The 22,995-nt window shown below is 42.2% G+C and overlaps 1 protein-coding gene across 4 annotated transcripts in view; it reads right to left on the reverse strand.

The window, feature by feature from the left end:
* The window catches only part of LOC142009244 (carbonic anhydrase 13-like), a 34,469-nt gene extending 13,681 nt beyond the window's left edge, over positions 1–20,788 (reverse strand). For 3 of the 4 annotated variants that reach the window (XR_012644392.1, XM_074987000.1, XM_074987001.1), the window contains exons 1-5: positions 20,748–20,788; positions 17,432–17,550; positions 15,656–16,279; positions 4,843–5,040; positions 839–957 (exon numbers count right to left, since the gene is read on the reverse strand). Coding sequence is in view for 3 of the 4 variants with exons in the window: in XM_074987000.1 (XP_074843101.1) it covers positions 839–957; positions 4,843–5,040; positions 15,656–16,034 (696 nt within the window). In the remaining variant the exon portion in view is untranslated. The remainder of the gene's footprint in view (positions 1–838; positions 958–4,842; positions 5,041–15,655; positions 16,280–17,431; positions 17,551–20,747) is intronic. The other variant, XM_074987002.1, reaches the window with a different exon arrangement.
* Positions 20,789–22,995: the final 2,207 nt, after the last annotated feature.

Here is a 22,995-nt window from a genome sequence, read left to right on the forward strand (position 1 = left end):
AAATACCAATATTCAAATTCTTCCTCTGTTGCATCAGAGTGAAAATCTTCCACATTTCCATAAAATTAATTTTTACCTTTTCTATTTTCCTTTTTTATGCAGCAAAACACTCACTTTTCTGAACTATTTGTTTTTTGAGATCCCATTTTCCTCACTAAAATACTTGTTTTATTTTTCCCATATGCAAAGAGGAAACAGATACTTTCAGTCTGAATTACTTTTATTATAAATTAATCAAAAGCAAGGAATAAGAAATAGGAAAAGTAAAGACTTCATGAGAGAGCACACTGTGCATTTCTCTTCTGTGACACTCTGCACTTAATGGAACACACATAATGGCTGCCTGTCTCTGTAGGCAGCAGTCCTCAGAGATTTAAAGGAGCAGTATAGAGAAAATAAAGGTATAACTTTTCACACTGCTACATACACCACAAAAAATTCCCACCCAACTCTTCTGCAAATGGTAGAAAGAACAAGTCCTCAGTAAGGCTGATTAAGAAAACATATCTGTAGTTTCTAGATCATGCTTATTTTGAGATACAATAATCCCCAAGAAAAAATTCAGAACCAAAACCCACAGAGGCTAAAACAGTTATCAAACAATTTAAGGCCTCTAAATTTTCTGCTTAAAATATCTCATGTACTTCTCATTTCATCCTTCGCCAAGGTCTCCAAAAACATTCTCCTTTGGCATGGGATCACATGTGAAAAACTTCAGGCACATTACTCATGTGCTGTAAAAGTTAAGTGGCCAAAATCTGTCTTATAATGGAATGCTAGTCACAGCCTTAACTAGGGAGAAAGTATGACCTCTATATAATTCAGTGCAATGCCTTACCTCTGCGGCATACTTTCTTCCATCCACTGCATGCTCTGAGCCAACATCATCACTGGCCCCCCAGTGAAAGTGAATTTGACGCAGCCTATAGCTTCCAGTGAGTGGTCCCCCTCTCAGCACTATAAACCAGATAATAAGAGATTCTTAACCAAGGGAAGTTGCATTGTAATGAAACCTTCTGACTTAAACTTTCATACTTAGATCTCCATTTCAGGATCCAAATTTCTATGTTTTTCTCTAAAAGGCATAATTGCAAAGCAAGAGAAAAGAGAATATGCCCTTCAAAATTTAAGTTACATACATAAAGTAATTAATACAGACTGTTGTCAACTAGGGAATGAGCTGAGATCACTCAATACATCTTACAATAGAGGAGAATCAGTGATTTGTGACGTTTTGCTTTTTCTTCTTATGAGAACTTGAATTATTATTAAGATCTATTTGGCTCCTCAATTCTTCTACTCAACACATTTCAGAGGGACTTCAGCAACCAAATTAAGACTAAAGATTAGGCTCTATTAAGAGGTAAATCTTTTAATAAAATTTGAGGAAAAGAGGTCATTTCGTTGAAAATTTATTTCAACATTCCTTGGCATTGTTTGAAACCCAGATTAAATTGTGTTGTACCAAAGCAGTGAATTTGGCACAAGTACAGTGATAAAACCAGGCAGCGATAAATGACAATAAACAAAGTAAAGCTATCTGTTTTGTCCAAATTCAAAATTTAGTGACATGAAAATGTAAATGTGGCACATTAACAATAAGTGTAAAGTGTGTGTGTGAGTTTGTGTGTTTTATTTTTGTAACTATTTCTCTCTTCAAAAAAAAAGAGAATTTGAGATGGAACCAAACCAAAGTGGCAGGTCAGAACTTCAGATCCAACTATGAGTTCTGAGCTGAGACATCATCTGTGGTCATTCCCCATAATGTCCTGACGCTGAATTCCCTACAGCTTTGAAAAATTTAATTTTGATGTCCATTCCTCATACACCAACCCCAGAATTGGACTGCTGGGTTCTGGCTAGACCCATTATAGATATAGTATATATTATCATACATATATATAAAAGAGGAACCAGTCATCTAAGACAAAGGCTGATAAGGTATAGCACCATCAACAAAAGTGAAGGGTGAAAACGAGGAACATATGAGCTCTCATTTAACACCAAATAAATATAACAAGAACATTGAAGAATTTATTCATTTTCCTATACACTAATGCTAGGAGCTTGAATAAACAGAAAGAACTGAAATTGTACATTTATGAGCATATATTCAGTTATGATTGCTAAAACCTGTAAGAAAGTCTGCAGCAGGACTGGAATGTTAAAATTACTAGTTATAAACTATTTGGAAGGAGTGAGTGGACAAAGGAGGAGAGGGAATGGCACTGTCAAAAATGCCATTACCTGTATCTGAGTCACTGACATCAGAAGTAAATGCCTGAATGTTTACGGATCAATGTTCTTACACTCCTCTGGACAGATCAAAAAGAACTGATCACAGCGCAAAAAGTTATGTAGGTGCAAGCAATCATGATTTGATTATACTTGCTATATTCACACGCACACACCTTTAAAAAAAGCCAGTGTAACACAGTTTTAAACAATCAATGACCTGGAAGACTAGATAAAATCATCACACATACAGTTTGCAGACGATGCAAAGACTGGGTAAGTTGTAAATAATGGCAAGGACATGTCACTGGTACACAGCAATCTGAATAGTGGATAAGCTGGTAGTAATCAATGCACACATCAGTGCAGTGAAATGGAAGGGTGTACATCTACAAATAGAACACAAGCCACTCTTCCAAAATGGGGGGACTCTGTCCCGGGAAGCAGAAAAATGTTTTGGAGCTTGTGATGGATAATTAGCTGACTATCAGCTCCCAGTGCAGCCCTGTGGCCAAACGGGCTAGTCCTTGAATGCATAAATGGGAATATCAAGAGTCATGAGGGTGTATTACCTCTGTATTTGGCACTGATGTGACCACTACTGGAATACCGTATCTGCACTTCAAGAAGGACGTTGCAAGCAGGTTTCATGGGGCCAGACAAGCACATATGGAATTAGGCTTACTGGAGCCTAGGGCAGAAAGCCAAAATGCAACCACATGGGGCTGACGCCTGGGCTCCAATCCTCACCTCCCAGCACTGAAGCCAAAGTCTTAGGAACTTCACTTCATGATGCCACTGTGGCTTGGGGCCCAAGGCAATTTCCCTCCTTGCTATCATGGGGAGGGGGTGGAGTGCAGGGGAGGTGCAGGGGATGGGGCAATTACTTGTGGCAACTCCTCTGGCACCTGCTCCTAGGCATGGGTCTCCATGCTCTGCTGCCGACCCACAGCTTTCCTCTGGGTCCAGGAGGCATATTGGTAATAAGGGAATATCGACGTGGGGAGCTTATTTCGAAGTGCCCCATCTATACCGCCAGTCTGCATTTCGAAAGCAGCATTTTTGAAAAATCCTTGGTTGTCGTTATGCTAATGGAGTGCTGAATATGCATTTTAGCATCTCATTAACTTATTCTGAAGTGCCTCATTAACATGCCCTTCCAAAAGTGTGGGGGATGTATAGACACGGTCATTAAGATAGGGATCCTTGTATCTCTGAATGCATTGTTTGAACATGCACTCATAAGCTGCAAAAATACAGTATTTAAAGCAAGTAAGCAAATAGAAAGAAAATGTTCAATGACCAATAGTATAATCTGTAATCCTTTTTCATAACATATCACTGCTCCATTTCTGTTTACAATGGTTTTCATTCAAAATAACATCCATTGTGTCAGAACTTTCATATAATTACAGCTTCTGCATGTCATGTACCTTGTGAATATATTGCATACAAGGAAAAGTGTAACAGCGTTACAGGATGTTTAGAGCAGAACTTTTAACATCTACAACACGTAGTAAATTGCAAGGAAATGAAACTGTTGCCTAAAGCAGTTCCTCACTCCTCTACATAAGAAGGCAGGATTCTCCTGATCAGCTTTCTTTGTAAATTGTATTTTGTCCAGGCTTACTTTTTCTAACTGTCCTAACTTGGTACAAGGGCCTGCTAATGAAACTGGATTTGTTAAAAAGAAAGTTTTCAGAATATTTTCTTGTACATCCTGTAAATGTCAAACAGCAAACAGAACAATCAGAACAGAGCCTACTGGGTTGAGTTTATTTTCTCTTTTGCCTTCATAGCAAAGGAGTCTCTGGCCAACCTTCCTCAAGGGCTGAGCTAGTACCTTGAAGTTAGCAGATTAGCCATAAAAGGCTTTTCTGGCTTCTGAAGGGCTGTCACTTTTACAATTTGTAAAACAGCTGTCTACACATGCAAGCTTGCCTCTGCTATGTGAGGGAAGCATTCTGAAAGCCCATTGAAAAGGCAGTAAATGTAACAGATTTATTTTTGGTTTTGGAAGGACAGTGGCTGAGCTTGCATACTTGTTTACAAAAGGAGAATCAATGGGTGTTAAAAAAATGAATGAGGTAATGACAACTATTTTAGAAAGAAAAAAGGATCACTTGACACTGTTCTTTACTGATCAGCTCACAGCATGAGTCCAGAGCTAGAACAGAAATCATGCAGTACCTGTGTTTAAATGCAAATAAGAGACTTAAGGGGACATTATTCATTTGAACAGACCTGCAATAAGATACAAAGGCTCCATCTGCCATGGACAGCAACGTTGAAAAATGTGTCAGAATGCAATTCAAATTGGGGATTGGACATTGGCTGTCCATCTTGTCTATATGAGACCATAACAAGTTGGAATAAATTAACAGAATGTGAACCTGAGCATTTTCTGTGAATTGCAATTCGGAATTTCTACAAGAAATAATCTCAAAATGACAACATATGGAAAGACACAAAGAAGTATCTTTGGACTCAGAGAACTATACTGTTACTATTCAAGTGACATGATGTTATCTCCAGTGTGACATACCCAAACTCTCCTCCACTCACAAGGAAGGAAGGAAGGAAAATTAAATATGAACAGAAATAAACCTGATTTATTTTCTGTGTCATCAAATTCCACACTGGTGGAGTGTCCATTGTTGAGGATGACCTTAGCAGAAGTTGGATCGTAGTTAGGGATAATAGGTGGTAGAGCAGGGTCATATTTGGCTTCTTCAGTCTTGATGTCAATGGGGGACTGGCGGTTTCCATTAGCAACAGGGAAAATCTCTTTCCAGTGAGCAGGCCCTAAAATGCATTGTAAGAAAGTGGAGAACAAGGGGAGAGAAGGTATTTTTAATTAATTAATTAAGCTGTGTTTGCTAGTTTCATAGAAAGAAAGGAATTGTCATATGAGAAAAATCAATCAGAAGAACTTACCTGGCTTATCTTAATTAGTTGTATGTGTTTATGGTAAATTTTAAAATGGAAAGATTCCCCACAGAATGGAATATAGCATACCGCTGTCTTTGCTGGCTCATCAGACAGCTTTCTGCTCTCAACACAGATCCTTCTCCAGTCTAATTGGTTAAACACAGATGCAGATGAGAACATTAGTTTGGAACTTCTTTGCCCCTTTCCAGGTACCTCTAGCCAAGAGGAAGGCAGCAGGCACCTGTACATTCAATGAGCTCAGACATGCTTAACTCTTCATCTGCTGAAATAAAATCTGAGTAACACCAGTATCTAACAAGCTTTCCTTCCCTTCAGGGTCCTGCCTCTGGCCTCCTGAGTGTCTCAACTGATTTTTCAGGCCACCAAGGAGCTTGCTTTAGTCCAACAAGATGTCTCATCTAGACCCCAACACATTATCTTTCCCTATGGCCCAGCTCTTTAAGGCATTCCTTCATGGTACCCCAGTAGGCAGAAGCCATAAGAGCCCAATGGATCTACACTGACAGAGAGTTGGGGGATGCTCAAAATTTTCACGTGGGATTGCTGGGATTTGAGGCTTGTGCTGAGCCCGACTGCTGTCATCAAACCTGGTAGCAAAACACCCCTCTCTCCTTGCTGCATGCCCAGACCACCACAGTTCTCACATGACACATCACAGAAAAAGCAAGAAGAAAATTCAGTCTGATTCTCAGGCTAAGTCTATACTAGGGAAATAAGTCGATTTCAGATATGCAGTTCTAGCTACAGCATTTGTGTAGCTAGAATCGACATACTGGAAATTGATTTATTTCCCTAGTATAGACCTAGCTTCTAGTATTCTCCCATAGACCTCCCTTACTCTACGTGATAACATGAAATACAGAGGCTGACTGCTGACCCCACAGAGATTGATTTTGTGCATCTTTACCAGACGCATAACATCGAACTCTGGAAGGTCAACTCTGACCAGATTGATCTGCCCACAAGCATAGCTATACCCTCAATTAAAACACACACACCCCTCCCCCTGGGGCCTGCTACTGCCATGATCAGACACAAGGAACAGCAGCACTCCTGGCAATTAGGGTATGTGAGTCTGACTCCTACCTGTCATGGATGGTAAAAAAGGGGCAGAGAACAACTGGGAGAGATTCCTACCACTTCCTTTCAGAGGAATGCCCCAGAAGTCCAACAAATAATAAAGGAATTGGTCACTCAGCACTAGTGGTGGCCCATACTAAACTCACTTTTCTAAGCCAGTTAATCAAGAAATTACCAAATTAAAGTCTCTTTGATGTTGCTTGTCAGCTGCAAATATTCTGATGGGATTGGGCATAAGGTGGCTTCTGGCCAAAACATGGTAGGGTGACACTAATTGCATTGGTGGATGGTTCCTTTTGGGCATAGACAAGTGAAGTACTTCCATCCTCATACTCTCGCCTGTGTTTGTTACCACAGATCAAATTCTCCTGTCCCACCAGCTGCAGAGGTGGACAGAGGTTCCTTGAAACAGCAGAAGTGATGCTTCTGTGGTCAGGTGCTTTATGGGCAGCTGCACCCCCATCTTTAGCTCCCTTACCAGTGGAATGTAACCAGCATCAATCCTCCCCCCGCATTTCATTCCATGAGGAGCCAATGAATGAGATGCCAGGGAGGTACAGGTTAAAGTGTCAGCAGTATACCGAAGACACTACACTCTCTATTTCCTTTATGGCACATGTGAACAGCACTATCAGTCAGCATTCTCAGTGGTTAGCCAACATCCACATATGGAAGGAGTGCAAATGGCGTTAAATGAATCAAGGCAAGCCTAAGGTGATGCTACAAGGAGTTAATAATTCTGAGGAACTTGTTTCTTCTATAACCCCATCCTGTTCCCATTACTAAGGACATCTGCTCAGAAACCGTAGTCTGACTGTTACTTGATGTCCTTTAGGACTCCACAGTGCTATCATAAGCCCAAACAGAGACTGTGGGTGTGGCTGGGGGGGACACATAAAACAAACAATGAGAACCCAATGTTTATATTCCATCCTGTCACTATCAGAATTGGATGTAATAATTCAATCATTTATAACCTTTTGATTATTACAATTTGTTATACGTAGGCATGACAGAATTTGATATGTAATTTTAATGAGTAGAGTCAATGGAGATCTTAAGCTTTACAATTTTTACTCAAATTTTCACAATTGCATAAAACTATAGGGTATAGGAAGGGTCAACAGCATATGTAAAAATATACAACATAAACATCCTTAAATCGAACTCTAATAAATTTTCAGTCAGCTTTTTTCTTACTATACCTATCTGTCAATTTCAGTTATTATGGATGAAAATATTTTTCAGCAGTTTGTGTGTGTATGGTGAAATCAGATGTTTGATGACATTTAGCAATAAAAATACAATCCTTCCCAAACTAGTTATATGCATGTCACAAGAGCAACATTCCATTAAGACATGATTTCCCAAACTGGGGGGGAGCATGCCCCCTATGGGGACGTGAAGAAATTCCTGAGGGAGAAAGAGCAAGAAAGGTCCGGTCTTTGCTTCTGGCTCTCCGTCCCTGCCATTTTACATGGGCGACCTGGTACAGCCACTATAAAAATCAGTCAGCCGGCGAAGTTCCACATGGAGCTAGCTGCATCCTACAAAGGTGAGTGAGTGTGGGTTGGGGAGGGAGAAGGGGCGGAGAATGGGGTTAGATGGGAGGGGGGCTGGGGGTGTCTGGCTCAGGGGAGGGGAGAGGTGGGGCTAGGGTGGGCAGCTCATGGCTGGTGTGGCTTGGGCGGGTGGCTGGCCCCGGCAGTGCGGGGCTTGGGTGGCTTGGGCAGGCAGCTGGCCCTGACAGCACAGGGCTTGGGTGGGTGGCTCGGGTGGCTGGCCCATGGCTAAGGTGGGCAGGTGGGCAGCTGGCCCCAGCAGCATGGGACTGGGGTGGGTGGCTGGCCTGCGGCTTGTGGGGCTCAGGCACCTGGCAGGCAGGCAGCTGGCCCTGCCACCATGGGGCCCCAGCACCTGGTGGGCAGGCAGGCGGCTGACCCAGTGGCTAGTAGGCGGCTGGCCCTGGCTGCACAGGGCTTGGTCAGATCGGGTGGGTGGCTCTGACAGTGCAGAGCTCGGGTGGGCAGGTGGCATGGACAGCTCTAGCAGCTGGCACAGGGCTCAGACTGCTGGCCAGCTGGGGCTGCACCAGGCACCCGTGAGGGGCCAAGAAAATCTATTTGTGCTTATTTTTAATTTTAAAGTGACATTTTTATATCAACTTTATTTTAAATTACAAATTGAATTTTTTGTTAAAAGGGGGCTTGGATGATGGTAAAGAAGAGGTGGTGGTGGGTGTGATGGTTTCTCAAAAATCAAAAAGGGCGGCATGATGCCAAAAAGTTTGGTGACCACTGCATTAAGACAACAAAATTGTTAATCAGCAGGGCAGATTCATGCATGCTGGAGGCAATAGGTTCCCAGGAGCTGGATGTGGACTGTAGAATTCATTCCTGTGTATAAGAAGATTAACCACAGATCTCACAGCATTCATAATTAAATGTTAAGCTCATCTTTTTTATTTGTTTTTCCTTTAAGAACAGCCTCATATAGTCCAATAAAAAAAACAAATAAAAGCATTTCTCTTATAGACTGGAAACAAATCCTGCTTTGAATTATTCTCCTAACTTGTTGGTCTGGTGGACTTGTGCATGGGCATCTGACTTTTGATGTATTTAACCAAGTTCCACAGATTTGTCTTTATATCCTTGGTGGTCTGGTCTACATATGCCTTAGCAATTCCCCATCAATAATAACAGTAACAGCAATAATTTGTGCTCCCATTGTAAGACTGAAAGGATTTTGCTTTTCTTTCATTCAAACAGGGTTAGAAAATAATGCCAGACAAAACAGATTCTGATACATATTTTAGTTTTTTTTAGTAACTCCCTAGTAGTTAATAGGAGTAAGAGTATCAAAACCTGGCCGCATAGATTTCAGAATATAAACTAAATCATATTAGAAATAATGGTAAATCAGATGCAGATTCTGCACCTTTCCTCCTGCAGAGTAGCGTCTTACTGTGCTAGTAGGGCCACTGAAATCAATAGGATTACTCACGGAGTAAGGGAGTAGGAGAATCTAACCCTTGGTAACTTGTGATGACTTTTATCAAAAGTACAATTGGCTTGTCTCCTCAGAACTAGACATATACCAGTATCACAATGTTAGCCCACTATTATGCTGTTAAATGCATGCTGGGGATGCTATTAAATACGCTTGAAACTTCAGCTTCTTTCACAGCAGGCTTGCTTGTTTCCACCTTTCAAACTAGCTGCTCTCCTCAGCCGTTTTGGCTCCCCCTTTCCCTAGCACATCCAGCACTTTATGACTAATGGCCTAAATCTGAGATGTGTTGAGTACCTTCACACACACTGATTTCAAGTGGAATACTTGGCACTCAGCACCTCACAGCCCATAAATGTACCATGTCGGTGCAGTCAGGAAAGCCTAGATGCATCTTAGGAAAGCGAGTCTCTTATAAATCTCTTTCTCCTCCAATCAGTTTCACAAAAAAAGAGAGTACAGCTCTCCTAAACAACAGAAGGAAAGTGCCCAGATTAGGTCTCAGAAAAAAAGCAATAATTTAGGAGTCAGTAATAGGTTGGCTACATGCAGTATACAGACAAGGGGCTTTCAGTCTGGGATGTGTATGAGGGTAATTTTTAGTCATGGAGATGGAATCTTGAAATCTCTGAACTAAATATTTGCCATACACACCTTACTAACTTGAACAGGCTAATCAAAAAGATATTATTTCTTTATACATCATATTCCATTAGTTTTAAGTCATAAACTGACAGCAAACCAAGCTAATGTTACTGATATAATCTAATGTGAACAATTTGTAAGCACCCCTAAATAGTTTGGAGTCAAATGTCTGAAACACAACAGAATTGTGATCAATAATTTACTTTGAAATTCCTACTTAGATACTGCTTCATCCTTTTGGTGGAATTTCCTTGTGAATTATTGCAGTGGTTCTCAATCAGGGGCACCTGAACCCCTTGAGGTACTCAGAGGTCTTTTGGGGGTACATCAACTCATATAGCTATTTGCCTATTTTCACAACAGGCATAAAAAGCATTATCGAAGTCAGTACAAACTAACTTGTTTGTACAGGTCTGTGTTTTACACACTCAGTTTTAAATACAATATTTATATTCTAATTCATTTATTTTTATAATTTTATGGTAGACTTGAGAAGGTAAGCAATTTGTCAGTAATAGTGTGTTGTAACACTTCTGTATTTTAAGATCTCATTTTGGAAGCAAGTAGTTTTCAAAAGTGAGGTGAAACTTTGGTCTTGTGTGCTCCCATCAGACTCCCGAAAGGCTACACTTATCTGGAGAGGTTGAGAACCACTGCTCTGTAATATTCAGGCAATTGTTTGGAAAATGTTTTCAGAAGTTCTAGAACACTAAATGCATAAGTAACGCTACACTGCAGTACAACTTGGTCAGATACAGTAGAACACAAGTATTTGCAAATGGAGAAAAAAATTGTGCGTCTGAAAACTGTAGGTACTGGAGGTACTTATCATTATTTTTTAAAAAGGTGTACTTCATAAAATAAAGTTTAGAAACACTGAATTATTGAACTTCTCTGGACTTCTGATAAATAAAGTAGGTGTAGGGAGGACATATTACCTCTGCATTTGGCACTGTGCAAGCACTACTGGAAAACTATGTCCAGTTCTGGTGCCCACAATACAAGAATGAGGTTGATAAACTGGAGAGGGGTTCAAGAAGAACCATGAAAGTATGAGGCAAATTGGAAAACAAGCTTGGTAGTGAGAAGAAATCACTTACAGTGCTGTAAGTGTAGACAAGTCTTGTCAGAGAGACCTCAAACAGTATTTTGCCAAGAAACCCAGGGACTGTTACATGATTAGACAGCAACAGTGACCAGGATGTTTTTTCCTCATCCTCAAGATTGTATTCCTTTATCTTGGATGCAGAGCTCACAATACGTCACACATGTCTTTGCCAATTTGAGATTAGGCTACTGCAATCCTTGGCTCTACACAGGGCTACACCCTGTATCAACTTGGACATTCAAGAAATACATATGCAAGAAAATATATGCGAGAAAATGGACATTGTACTCAAGTGTTTAAAGTGTTACATGACTGCTTTTTTGTTTTGACAGAATACAGACTAACATGGCTATCTCTCTGCCACTATTCAACTTGGACATTGAAGCTCATGAAGAGGACCGCCACACATTTGTTAAGAGTTCCAGCTCACCATCATGAACACAGTCTAGTACTCCAAAATCTCCTCTGGCTACCTGCTCATTTTAAGCTGAAGTTAAATGTGGTGGCTTTCACCTATAAAATGCTGTGGTGTGGGATCTGACTAACAGAGTTAAATACATTTGGAGGACAAGGTTCAGGTGAGAACATGGCATGGATTAGTATTCTGCAGGAGCTGAGTTAAAGATACTCAATTTGTGGACTGGCTTCTTTTATATATAGTAAGGTTGTTGGTTTGATGCTGGATTACATCTTTCATTATTTGTAAAGAGCAACTGTAGATTGGCTTTATCGTCAGCAAAAAATTAATATTTAAGTCAAGGTCACTACCATACCACAGTGCTCTGAGAAAAATAGTACCTCAAAAGAATGCCAGCACTAAATAAAATAAAATTAGAAATGCAGAGTTCAATGTGTACTTCTCAGACAAGACTCTGATCTTAACTTATGTGTGGGAGCAGAGGTAGAAATTTATGTATGGGGATGGTGAGAAACACAAACACTCATTACTTTATGCACAACCATTTCAGTTTTATCTCTCACCGCAAAAGCTCTTTAATCCTAAAGTAGCTGCATCAGCTTTACAACTTTCTTTAGAGTCATACACTGTACACATACAACCATTTTCCAAAGTCCTTATTAGAGAAGTAGCAAGGTAAAAGTAACCATTCCCCATTTGTCATAAACGGCCGAATCCCATCAAAAGCTGAGATCACTCATCTCTTCGCAGGAGGTACTAAGCATCTTACTGGACTGAGCCCTATTCCACATGGCAGTCAGTTCTCAAAGAACCGCTACTGTGCCTTCCTATATTAATATCAGGTGCCTACATCATGAAATAGGAACACTAACAAGAATAAAAGAAAAATGAGTATGGTGACAAAGTAACACTCAGTATTAGTGACATATGTGCATTGGATAATCTCTGCTGACCACTTTATTCAGCTGGAACCAGTGAATATGATACATATCTATAGCTATATGGCACAGCAATGAGTATTCTATATTTCTATACGTATCTATTTACACACCATAATATAGACACTGACACATAATGTAATGTTTGAAAAAATTCACTTGCTCTCTCACCAGTGAGCAGAAACCTCCCCCTGGCAGGTGGCACCTACACCATCAATTTGTGCAGACATAAACTGTCTTTTACAAAACAACTGTCATCTTTATGGTTGCAAACAAAACAATTCAAAATATGAACTGAATGTAAACCACTGCAGTTCTACCTTCCTGAATGTGCAGGGAGACAGCTTGAGTAGCTTTGCTTTTCTTCAAACAGAAGTTTTGCCAAGCAGCAGTACACTGCTATTTGAAAAGCAGAGAAGACACTTAAGGTGTCTCCTTGCAAAATCAGGAAGATAAAACTGCACTGACTGAATGAAATTAAGACTTGCCAGTTTATAGAACATACTCAGAATCACATAGAACAGTGAAATGGCCAAAAATCACATCAATCTCATAGTTCCACTGCTTGGCAAAGCTCTGAACAAAAGCAGAGACATGCAGCGGAGAAGATGAGGAACTACAAAGAAAAGTTGCTAGGCCAGACTAGATTACTGGATATAATCTTTACCCCACAGTGAGGCTGAATGGATGGATTAATGAAGACCCGCCTGTTTAGCATCAGCAGGGGCTCTCAAGTGGGAGAAGAGAGAGACTATCAGTAGGGTAAAGGCTGTGTGGAGTTTCAAGATTATCAGTCACCATGCAGAGCCTGATATGAGAGATTGGGGCCTCTCCGGGGCCAGAAACCTCAGAGAATTTCCAACACCCTCTCATTCCCAGAAACTGGGAGGGTGGAGGGGGAGGAGGGTGTCTTATCGGGACCTCGCAGGTGGGGACCAGAACCTTGTTTTTCAGGTTTGGTCCTCCAGCAAGGAGATGATGTCATACATTATTCAATGGGGAGGGGGCAGGATAGATTATAATGATTAACAATAATAAATCTAATCATTTTAACATTGCCACATTTCAACATCACCCAACCAATCTGAAAACTATATTTTCACAAATACAGAGAAATCAGAGAGGCAGAGAAAGAAGCCATAGCTATTCCTCCTGACTCTCAATCTATAAAAGATAAAATTACTATATATCTACACATTTACACTTCTCATTTGATTACCTGTGTAGCAATAGAACAATTTCAGATTTTAAGGTTGTATTTATTTTATTAGGGCTACCTCTCTTTATGAACTCACTGAAAACAGACTACTGAATTCTCCTTTCATTTACAGTTGTGTCCATCAGGACTAAGTCCATTGAAGTCATTTGCTGTTACAGATGAGAGAAAAATCATCCTCCAAGACTAAGAACAAATAAATAACTCCAGAGAATTCAGAAAAGAATGAGAAGATTGAGGGAAATCTAAAAATGTTTAAAAAAAAATCACTTGCCAAATCACCAGTGGTTAGTAAGCAGAAAGAGATCAAATTCTGCTTCTATTTACAAAGATACAAAGTTGGCATCTCTGACTTTAGTGGATGCATTGTGATTTATATCTGTTGCTAAGAGCAGAACTTAGCTGAAGTCAGTAAGAAACTCTTTAACACAATAGCCATAATTAACTCAACAATTTAAAAATACAGTTCATGTTGACAGTTCCTACGCAAATTAAACAAGCATCATTCTAACAGGAACATGCTTGAACAGTTTTCTAGGAACAATTACATTACTTAGCCATTAACCAATAGAAATTTCTCATGGACCACAGTACACTCTAAAACACGGTGTTCCAATTTTCAGTGTTCCATCATTTATTATAAATACAGCTCAGCCTGCTACACATTTGAGTTATTCTCCATCAAGTTAACCTTTTTATATAAACACAGAAGTTACAAAAGTCATTTCTGAAGTTTAAAGTCCTGAAAAAGCTCAATGCACATTTTCATTGTTTCTATATCTACTTCTGACAATCAGCAGCTGCTTGCAATCAGCGCATCATCTAGCTAACTCTTCTTATTTGAATGAAAATGTCATTGCCACTGAATTATTGTACAACAGTGGTTTTGTTTTCTTTTTATAATGTAGGGCCATATTCTGCCATGCCTCTCTCAACAAGTAGTGGGGAATTTTTAGTGGATTTAAGTGGAGATATTCAGTGTAGGGCATCACTCAGCTACACTAAAGATGACACATTATCAGAGAGGTAGGCCTGTTAGTCTGTATCTTCGAGAACAACAAGAAGTCCTGTGGCACCTTATAGACTAACAGAGGAAGCTCACTAACAAAGCAACTGATGAAGCGGGTCTTTACCCACAAAAGCTTATGCTCCAAAATGTCTGTTAGTGTATAAGGTGCCACAGGACTTCTTGTTGTACACTAAAGATGGCAGATTCTGCCTCTTAGAATTTGGTGCTTTGATACCATGTTCATAACAAGTGTGATTGATTGACTGACAGCTCGATAGATGTAGAAGCAAAAAGCAGGCTTTGGGGGAGCTAACATTTCTTTCACAAGCACTTTTTTAGGAGTGTTAACCAGGAAAAAAAATTAATGCTGCAAACATAAAAAGAGGGGGATCAAATCCCTACTGAATAGTTATTAAATGGTTTATCACTTAGCTGGTAAATATCTATTTTCAAGTGCAAAAAACTGCCGTTGCCCATTAGCATGAAGAACTGTTCTAATCAAAGCTGGTTGTTATAGTTGCACTAAGCTTTCCCAGAGCCTGATAACAGGACAATACTAATTATCAGGGGATGAAACCGGGGGCTCTCCCAAGAGCGCAGTTGTTCTAAGGGAGAACAGTCTGGCTGTTAAGGGGCGGCGGGAGGGGAGGAAGCCTTCCTAGGGTCCCATTTCAACGCCCAGTGCTTGCCCGAGAGATGCTGTTGCAGGGACACTGCCTGGCACCGCTCCCGGGGCAGGAAGGAACCTCTCCCGCACTGAGCTGCCCTCTGCCGGGGCTCCCAGCGGGCCACCTGTCTGCACAACCAACAGAGCGACCGACCCCAGGGCGGTTCTGAGGCAGATCCAGCCCCAGCTCTTCCCCCTCCGCTCGGCACCAAACGGCCCGGGGCGCTGACCAGCAGCCCCCGCAGGCGGAACAGCTCCGGCGCCCGCATCCCCCCCGCGAGAGGGCGAAAAGTTGGAGCCAACTCTAGAGCCGCCCCTGCTGCTGCCCAGCCAAGCTTGGCTCCTCTCCCCTGGCGCCCCCCGCAGCTGTCCCCTCACCGTTGTGCTCGTCGTAGCCCCAGTGCAGCATGGCCACGGCTCTGCCGGCTGGAGAGGAGAGGGGAGCGGTCTGGCTGGCCGGAGCAGGGCACGGGGCGCTCTTGAAGGAGGCAGGCGGCATCCAGATGCGCGGGGACTGATAAATGGTTGAGCCCGGCTTGTAGTTCCCACTCTCCGCCAGCAGGGGGTGAGGCGGGGTCCCCTCCAGCCCGGAGTCCCGCGCAGGAGCGGGCATGGCTGGAGTAGCGTCAGCCAGGGCGGTGATGCCAACCAGTGCCAGTGTCATTTGCTCTTGTACATCAGCGATGGGCCTGAAGATAATCCCAGGACCTGAGAAAGGCCAACCTAGGGGGGGTTGAGGTGTCAGATCTGGAGGCATCTCGGCTGTTTATTTAGTCGTGACTTCTAACAAAGGAGGTTTGCTTGTTGTTCAATGGTGTATGGGGGTAACTGGCAGCAGAGGCTGCTCGGCTATGCATCTACCTCAGCTCCAGTCCTGCACCTTCGTCCATGCAGTTGCAAAGGGTCTGTCTGCCTAGCTTCATTTCCAGGCCTGGGCTTTAACCAACGTAGGATATGCAGCAAACTGGCCTCTTGTCAGCTAAAGGCTTCAGACCCTCTCCCCTCAAAAACAAGCGAAAGAATCAAGAAAACACCAAAGTTATACCATCCAGCAAAACAAAAAGCAATCAAGTAGCACTTTAAAGACTAGCAAAAAAGTTCATTAGGAGAGCTTTCGTGGGACAGACCAACTGCTTCAGACCATAGCCAGAAAAAGCGTTGTAAAAATCTACACATTTTATGACCCTAATCACCAGAGTATCTGAGCACACCCCAGGTATTTAACGCCAGAAACAATCTGTCGTTTTTCCTTTCCAGGCCTGTAAAAGGAAAATTATAAGGCACTTGGAATTTCTTTGCTCTTAGCACATTATCTATGTTGTGTGTGTGAGAACACGTCAATCTGTGTCAGTCTTGGTATTGCCAAATAAAGAATTAACACATCATGAATTAGGCTTACATGTAATGAAATTGGCTTAAATGGGCACAAATTGTGTTTTGGTTTATAAATTTTCCTTTGCTTTCTGAGGGTACTTGGGCTGTGCATGCTGAGATGAGCACACAACTATGCTAATGATAAACACAAATTACCAATTCAGTGGCTAAATGTCATTTACACAAACAGTGCATGTACCATACTGAAAACCTGGTCCTAAAAGTAAAGCATTTTTTCAACATTTTGTTTTTTGTCTTCATTGTAATAATGTTTAGAACAAAATACAATTATTGTCTAGACGTCCACCTAAGTGATTTCAATTTTATGGGAACATTTCACATATATTAACAAAATCGAAAAGGAAAAAGTCTAAATGTACTCCTGATGATTAACTTGGAGAGGGGGCAGAGAAAAACATGAAAGTATAAGGGAGATTTAATGTACAACAAAGTGCACATATTTTGCTAACGACTCAGAGTTCTACATTTGCTCTAGCTAGTTAATGAATTATGTGTACCATTTATTTATATGTTACTGCATTTCCTTTCTCTTGCTGGTTCTGTTTGTTTTACTGGTTTACTGACAAGAGATCCTTTTAATATGATTGTCTTGGAAGGATAAATACTGGAATATTTTTAACTGGATTCAAGAAGGAACACAGTTACAAACAAGCAACCCAAAGGAAAACACAAAAGTATTTTTATAAATTAGTTTTACCCCTGAGGTTAAGCATGTTACATTTCACAATCAAGTAGAAAGCTGGATTTTCCAACACTTACACATAGAATGAAAACAAGAGCCACAGATTTTTTGCAGTTAGAAAAAATATCCATTCGATCCTCTGATGTGTAGCACAAGCATGTAACCCTTACATTGATGTCCTGAGTAAAACAAAGTGCTGCAAAATGTAAATAGGAGAGAGAAAATGTTTTGTATGTTTTTAATCTTTCAGTTATAGTAACTTAAGGAGTTATTTATAGTAATTTTATATACACACACACACGCACATTCAGATAGAAGTGAGATTTCCAAGTTGATGGCATCCTTTTATGTCACTCATTTAGGCCAGTATCTTGCAAAAATGTTCATGTGTGATTAACTTTATGTGCTGTATTAGCATATGACTGCTCACAGTGCACAGAACAAAGCAGCAGAAATGTAGCACTTTAAAGACTAACAAAATGATTCATTTGGTGCTGAGCTTTCTGTGGGTCTGTCCCACAAAAGCTCATCACCAAATAAACCATTTTGTTGGTCTTTAAAGTGCTACATTTCTGCTGCTTCATTTTGTTCGAGTACAGACTAACACGGCTACCTCTCTGTTACTATTCACAGTGCACAGAGTTACGTGTGTCCTTGCAGGATTGCCCTGTGTTTGAAAAGCACCCTTCTACTGCTTTCTACAGAAGGAAAAGCTGTAGTTGCTTTCTAATGAACAAAGGGTTTGGGATGTTGAAAAATATTTGCTTTTTCTACCTATGGCTTTTTCCCCTGCAAAATATTGTTCATCGTTTACTTACTTGGTATTTCTATTCGTGAAGACTCATTGTTTTTCCACAGTGCTGCAGAACATATACATGCTCTCCAGGTTTCATATAATATGCTTATTTTCTTCTTTTTCCATTTAAAGTATCCACACATTTTATTAATATTTAATTAATTGTGAGGGAACATACCTTGATTTTGCCCATTGCTAAAATAAGGATGATAACCCTTACCTACCACACACAGGGAGTGGGTTATAAAGCTTAATTAATTAATTTCCGTACAATATTCAGAGAGCTTTATGTGCTACAGGAGACACTTATAAAATAAAACAAAAGAGGATATTTACAGTTTACTTTTACATGTTAATGTCTCTTGCATATCCCTGACTGGTATGTAATGGTATCAGATAATTCATGATTAATGTATCAAAAACTAGGACATGATCCAAAAGATGATTAAAGTCAACGGGAGTTTCTCCCCTGACTTAAAATGGCTTTGAATTAGGTCCCTAATAACTAACGTGTGGTTAGGCAGAAGTTTAGAATGTCTACAACTTTTTCCATTTTCTTCAATCTAGTTCTTTTGCACAGTTTTTAATATATTATTTTTGAAAGGCAAACAAATAAGCTGTAACATAGAACTATTAATATAAATTGTACTTTATCTTCAGTGCTGTTCAGCTGAGGAGAGGACAACTGAGGTAGCAGCTTTTAATAAATACGCCGTATAGTCATTTCTCAGCTCTCAAGGACGAAAATGTGTTATTTTCCTATCTGACAGCATATTCCCAAGTTTTCAGAAACCTATGTTTTCATATAATGTACCATGCACACCTTGTCCCTCCCCACCATCGCCTTCTGCAGTGCAGCCTCACCTCTTATTTCACCTCCACAGTTCAAGACAATGAAAGAAATAAAATTGCAGAATAAATCCAGGATAAATACCTAAAGGATAGCTTACTCTTCCCCGAAAATGCATGTAAGCAAAACGAGGCTATACAGAAAAGGTATCATTCCTATGAATTGCAACCACTGGTTGCTCTTCTTTTTTGGCCATGTTAAATGGACTAACAATCAATGTTCCCTCTAATTTTTTCCAGCAATGTGCAGATTTATTTTCCATCCGTGTGTGGAATAAATTTTGTTTATGTGCACCCAGGCCTGTGAGAATTTGCATCACAAGGAGGAACATAAACCTAGCCGTGAGCATTCTGCGTTCAGCTGGGTGGCACTGGAATCTCTCTTGAGCAGGTGCACAAGCGCCCAGATTACAAGGAACACTGCTGATAGCCATCAAACTAGTATACTGGACTATTGCCTTGGGGAGGGTGCAGGGGTGCCTGAAATGGAACAGCAGAACGTAAGTATACTGTTCCACCTCTTCTTCTCCAGACAGTGAGCACCAGCCAGTCTCACATATATTTCCCATTAATAGGAGTCATGTGAGGTTTGAGTGAGTAAGGATTGCAGAATCAATTCCAGGAACATCTGCAGAGGCATTAGCCTGAGCTCTGGGCCCATTATGAGCACAGTGGCAGGTATGACTACTATTATGCTATGCAGACTGAAACCCAATACTAGCAGTGGTAGTGGGCATCCATGAATGGTTTGTAATACCACATATGCACCTGTGTTAACCTGCTATTGCTAGTAATAATCCGTTTTACAGCTCCCAAAAGTGTGCTAGGAACTTTACAATAACATAATGATTAGAAGATCTCAGCCCTGAAGATCTTACATTAAAATAGAAATCCTTTCTGCCAAATGCAGTCTATGAAGGACGTGACATTGAAAACATCCTGTGATCATTTTATTCTGTGATCATTTTGTTAATCTTTAAGGTGCTACATTTCTGCTGTTTTCTTTTGCTCAGCTGCTATGCACAACCACAGGTGGGGAATATGGAGGACAGAACATGGGTATCATATGCCCACTCTCTACCCTGGTTCAGTCTATTACAGAATAGAACTTGTATAACCCTCAGCCCTCAATTTTGTTAAGTGCAGTTCCGCTGACTACTACTGAATATAGAATTGGTTTTCACACTGGACAACACAGCCGATTTGCTACTGGAAGCACTGAACTTCATCTTTGTCTACAAGTTTTATAGCCACCATAGCTGTAAAAATGGGACTTGATTAAGCCTGGGGGAAATACAGCCCAGTCCTAAGAAATAAACACACAACTCCAGTTGAGATCAATGGAGCAGATGGATGCTGGGTGCCAGAAAGTGCTGAGCGCCCTAGAAAATTGGCCTTATGTTCACGCTGCTGAAGTAAGTTTAATTTTAAGCAAGCTGAAAATTCTCGTGTATATGTTTTATCCTGCACATAGCTAGAACAGGTGATACATACGTGACGGAACATGGGCATACAGGATAAAATCAGGTGAAGCACGGCACGCGGGTATTGCAGATAATGTTTTTCACCATTTTCAAGCAAACGACACTCATTCTTAAATTGGAAACCCTTCATATAGAAAGCAGCAAAAGGCCTGAGAATTACAGCAGCTGGAGGTGTCCTACATTTCAATTCAAATATTTATAAAATATGTAATCACAGAGCAGGCAGAAAGGCAGATGCCAGCATCATACATTGTGCATTGGTACCTGCATAGGTGGGATGTGGGGAGGAGTGCACAGAGGGCCATTTAGAAGGACAGAGAGAAGCAGATGAGGGCACCCCTTTTAAAAATTAAAATTTTGGCAGGAGCACAAGGGGCCAATCCACATCCTCAGACTTACCAGGTGTCACCTATGCCACCATAGATAAAATATTGATCACCTAGATGCTGTATGCAGTCAATTCGCAAGCCCTATCTGTAACTGTATGCTTGCCAAGTGCTGGGCACACCCACACTGAGTGATCTCTGGGGGCATCTCTGCTGTTGGTAGCCATTCTTTTTTAAAAGTTTCTATTCTTCTACAAAAGAATTACCCCAAGACTACAGAGGGAGACATCTGAATTAGAATTCATTTGCAAATTTGTCACATTTAACCTCCACTTTTACAGAGATCTCAACTTTTGCAAATATCTCAACTATCTTACGCATTACAAGGGCAAGTTCCCCACCTTTAACAAAACAAAGCAGCAGACAGGAACGGGGCACATCCCACTTAGTATCAGAGAGGTAGCCCTGTTAGTCTGCATCTTCAAAAACAAGAAGTACACTCATCCCTCGCTATAGGAGCACAATTGGTTCCCAACTTTCTGCTCATAGGCAGAAACTCGTAAGAGGGACACTAAATTCCCATTAAATTACATGTAAAAGTCTCTGATAGGTTCCTAGGGCTCCTAACTTGGGGAAGGAGTGGCACCAGGTGGCGCTGCTTTTGAAAGGTGAGTGAACCTGGGGTTGGGGAGGGTTAAAGGCTTGAGGTAGTTTGGGGCTGTGAGAGGGAGGGAGGGTTAAAATCTGGTGGCGGGTTAAGGGTGGGGGGTTCAGGCTGCAGGCTGGTAAGGGGGTCTGGCTGCCGTGGTTTGGGGCTGCAGGGGTCAGGCCTCGGGGATCGCAGGGGTTACAGGTGGCAGGGGGGCATCTGGCCACAGGGCGAGGGTGAGGCTGCAGGGGCGGGTGTGGCCATAGGAATTACAGGCAGCACGGGTGGGTCTGCTGTGGGGGCTACAGGGTGGAGGGGGGTCAGGCTGCGGGGGCGAGTGTGGCCGTGGGAATTACAGGCAGAAAGGGTGGGTCTGCTGTGGGGGCTACAGGGAGCGGGGCGGTCAGGCTGCAGGGGATTCAGGCTGTGGGGCTAGCAGGGGGTTTGGCTGCAGCTGGTTGGGGCTGTGAGGCTGGAGGGGGGGGTGCATCAGACTAGTGGGTTGGAGCCATGGGGGGCAGATAAGGCTCGTATTAGTGGTGGAGAGTTCACTCGTACAGTAAACTAAGGTAGGTAAATGTGTCCCTCGTTTGACTACTCATAAATAAAGTACTCATTTAGTGAGGGATGAGTGTACCGTGACACCTTATAGACTAACAGATATTTTGGAGCACAAGCTTTCATGGGCAAAGACCCACTTCATCAGATGCATGGGAGGGTGTTTCCAGAGGAGGATTTAAAGAGGGGGTCAGGGTGACTGAACAGACCTTGTCAGCTCCGGCCCTCTTCTTTATTAGGATCCCCCCTCTTTAAACACTCCTCTGAACACCCCCCCCCCGCCATGCATCTGATGAAGCGGGTCTTTGCCTACATCCTACTTAATTTCCTTCATCAACTGGACCTACTAGCAGAGCAATGGAACATCGTGTACAACGGGGCACTGAAAAGCAGTGATCCTCACCCCCCTTCCCTAGTCCTGTCCACCCCACCCCACCCTCCCGAGCTGGGGCCAGGAGGGAGACTGTGGCTCTGCGTAGGTGGCTGAGAACAACAAGGCGGCGAAGGAGGCCCAAACTCAGAACCTGCGTGCGGGACTGGGAACAAAGCTCCTGGTGTGAAGCCAGTGGTGGATGGGACCCCGCCTGTGGACTCCAGGTACAGGGCTGCGAACAGAGCCCTGGGCAGGGAGCTGAGGCTCTGGTGAACGGTTGGCAGCAGATGGGCCACGTGCGAGGCCGGGAACAAAGCCCCAGGTGCATTTCCTATGGCAGCGGAGCCCGGAGCACAGGCCCTAGAGCGGGGCCCAGGGTGGCATGTGTGACCCGCACCCAACCTGGGGCCACCCTGCCCCTCTCGCTCCCGCGCTGGGCCTGCTGGTGACGGGCCGCCCAGCCCCTCCGCTCCGCTCCCCGCCAGGGAAACCCTGGAGCCTCTTTTCTCCGCTCCCGGCGCCTGAGGAAGCGGGACTGACGCGGGAGAGCCCCGGGCCGGACCAATATCATAGTCCCGCAGTGTCTGCGGGTTCACTGGCGGCTCT

This window comes from Carettochelys insculpta, chromosome 2 (assembly GCF_033958435.1).
Source record: "Carettochelys insculpta isolate YL-2023 chromosome 2, ASM3395843v1, whole genome shotgun sequence".
Taxonomy (NCBI): Eukaryota; Metazoa; Chordata; order Testudines; family Carettochelyidae; genus Carettochelys; species Carettochelys insculpta.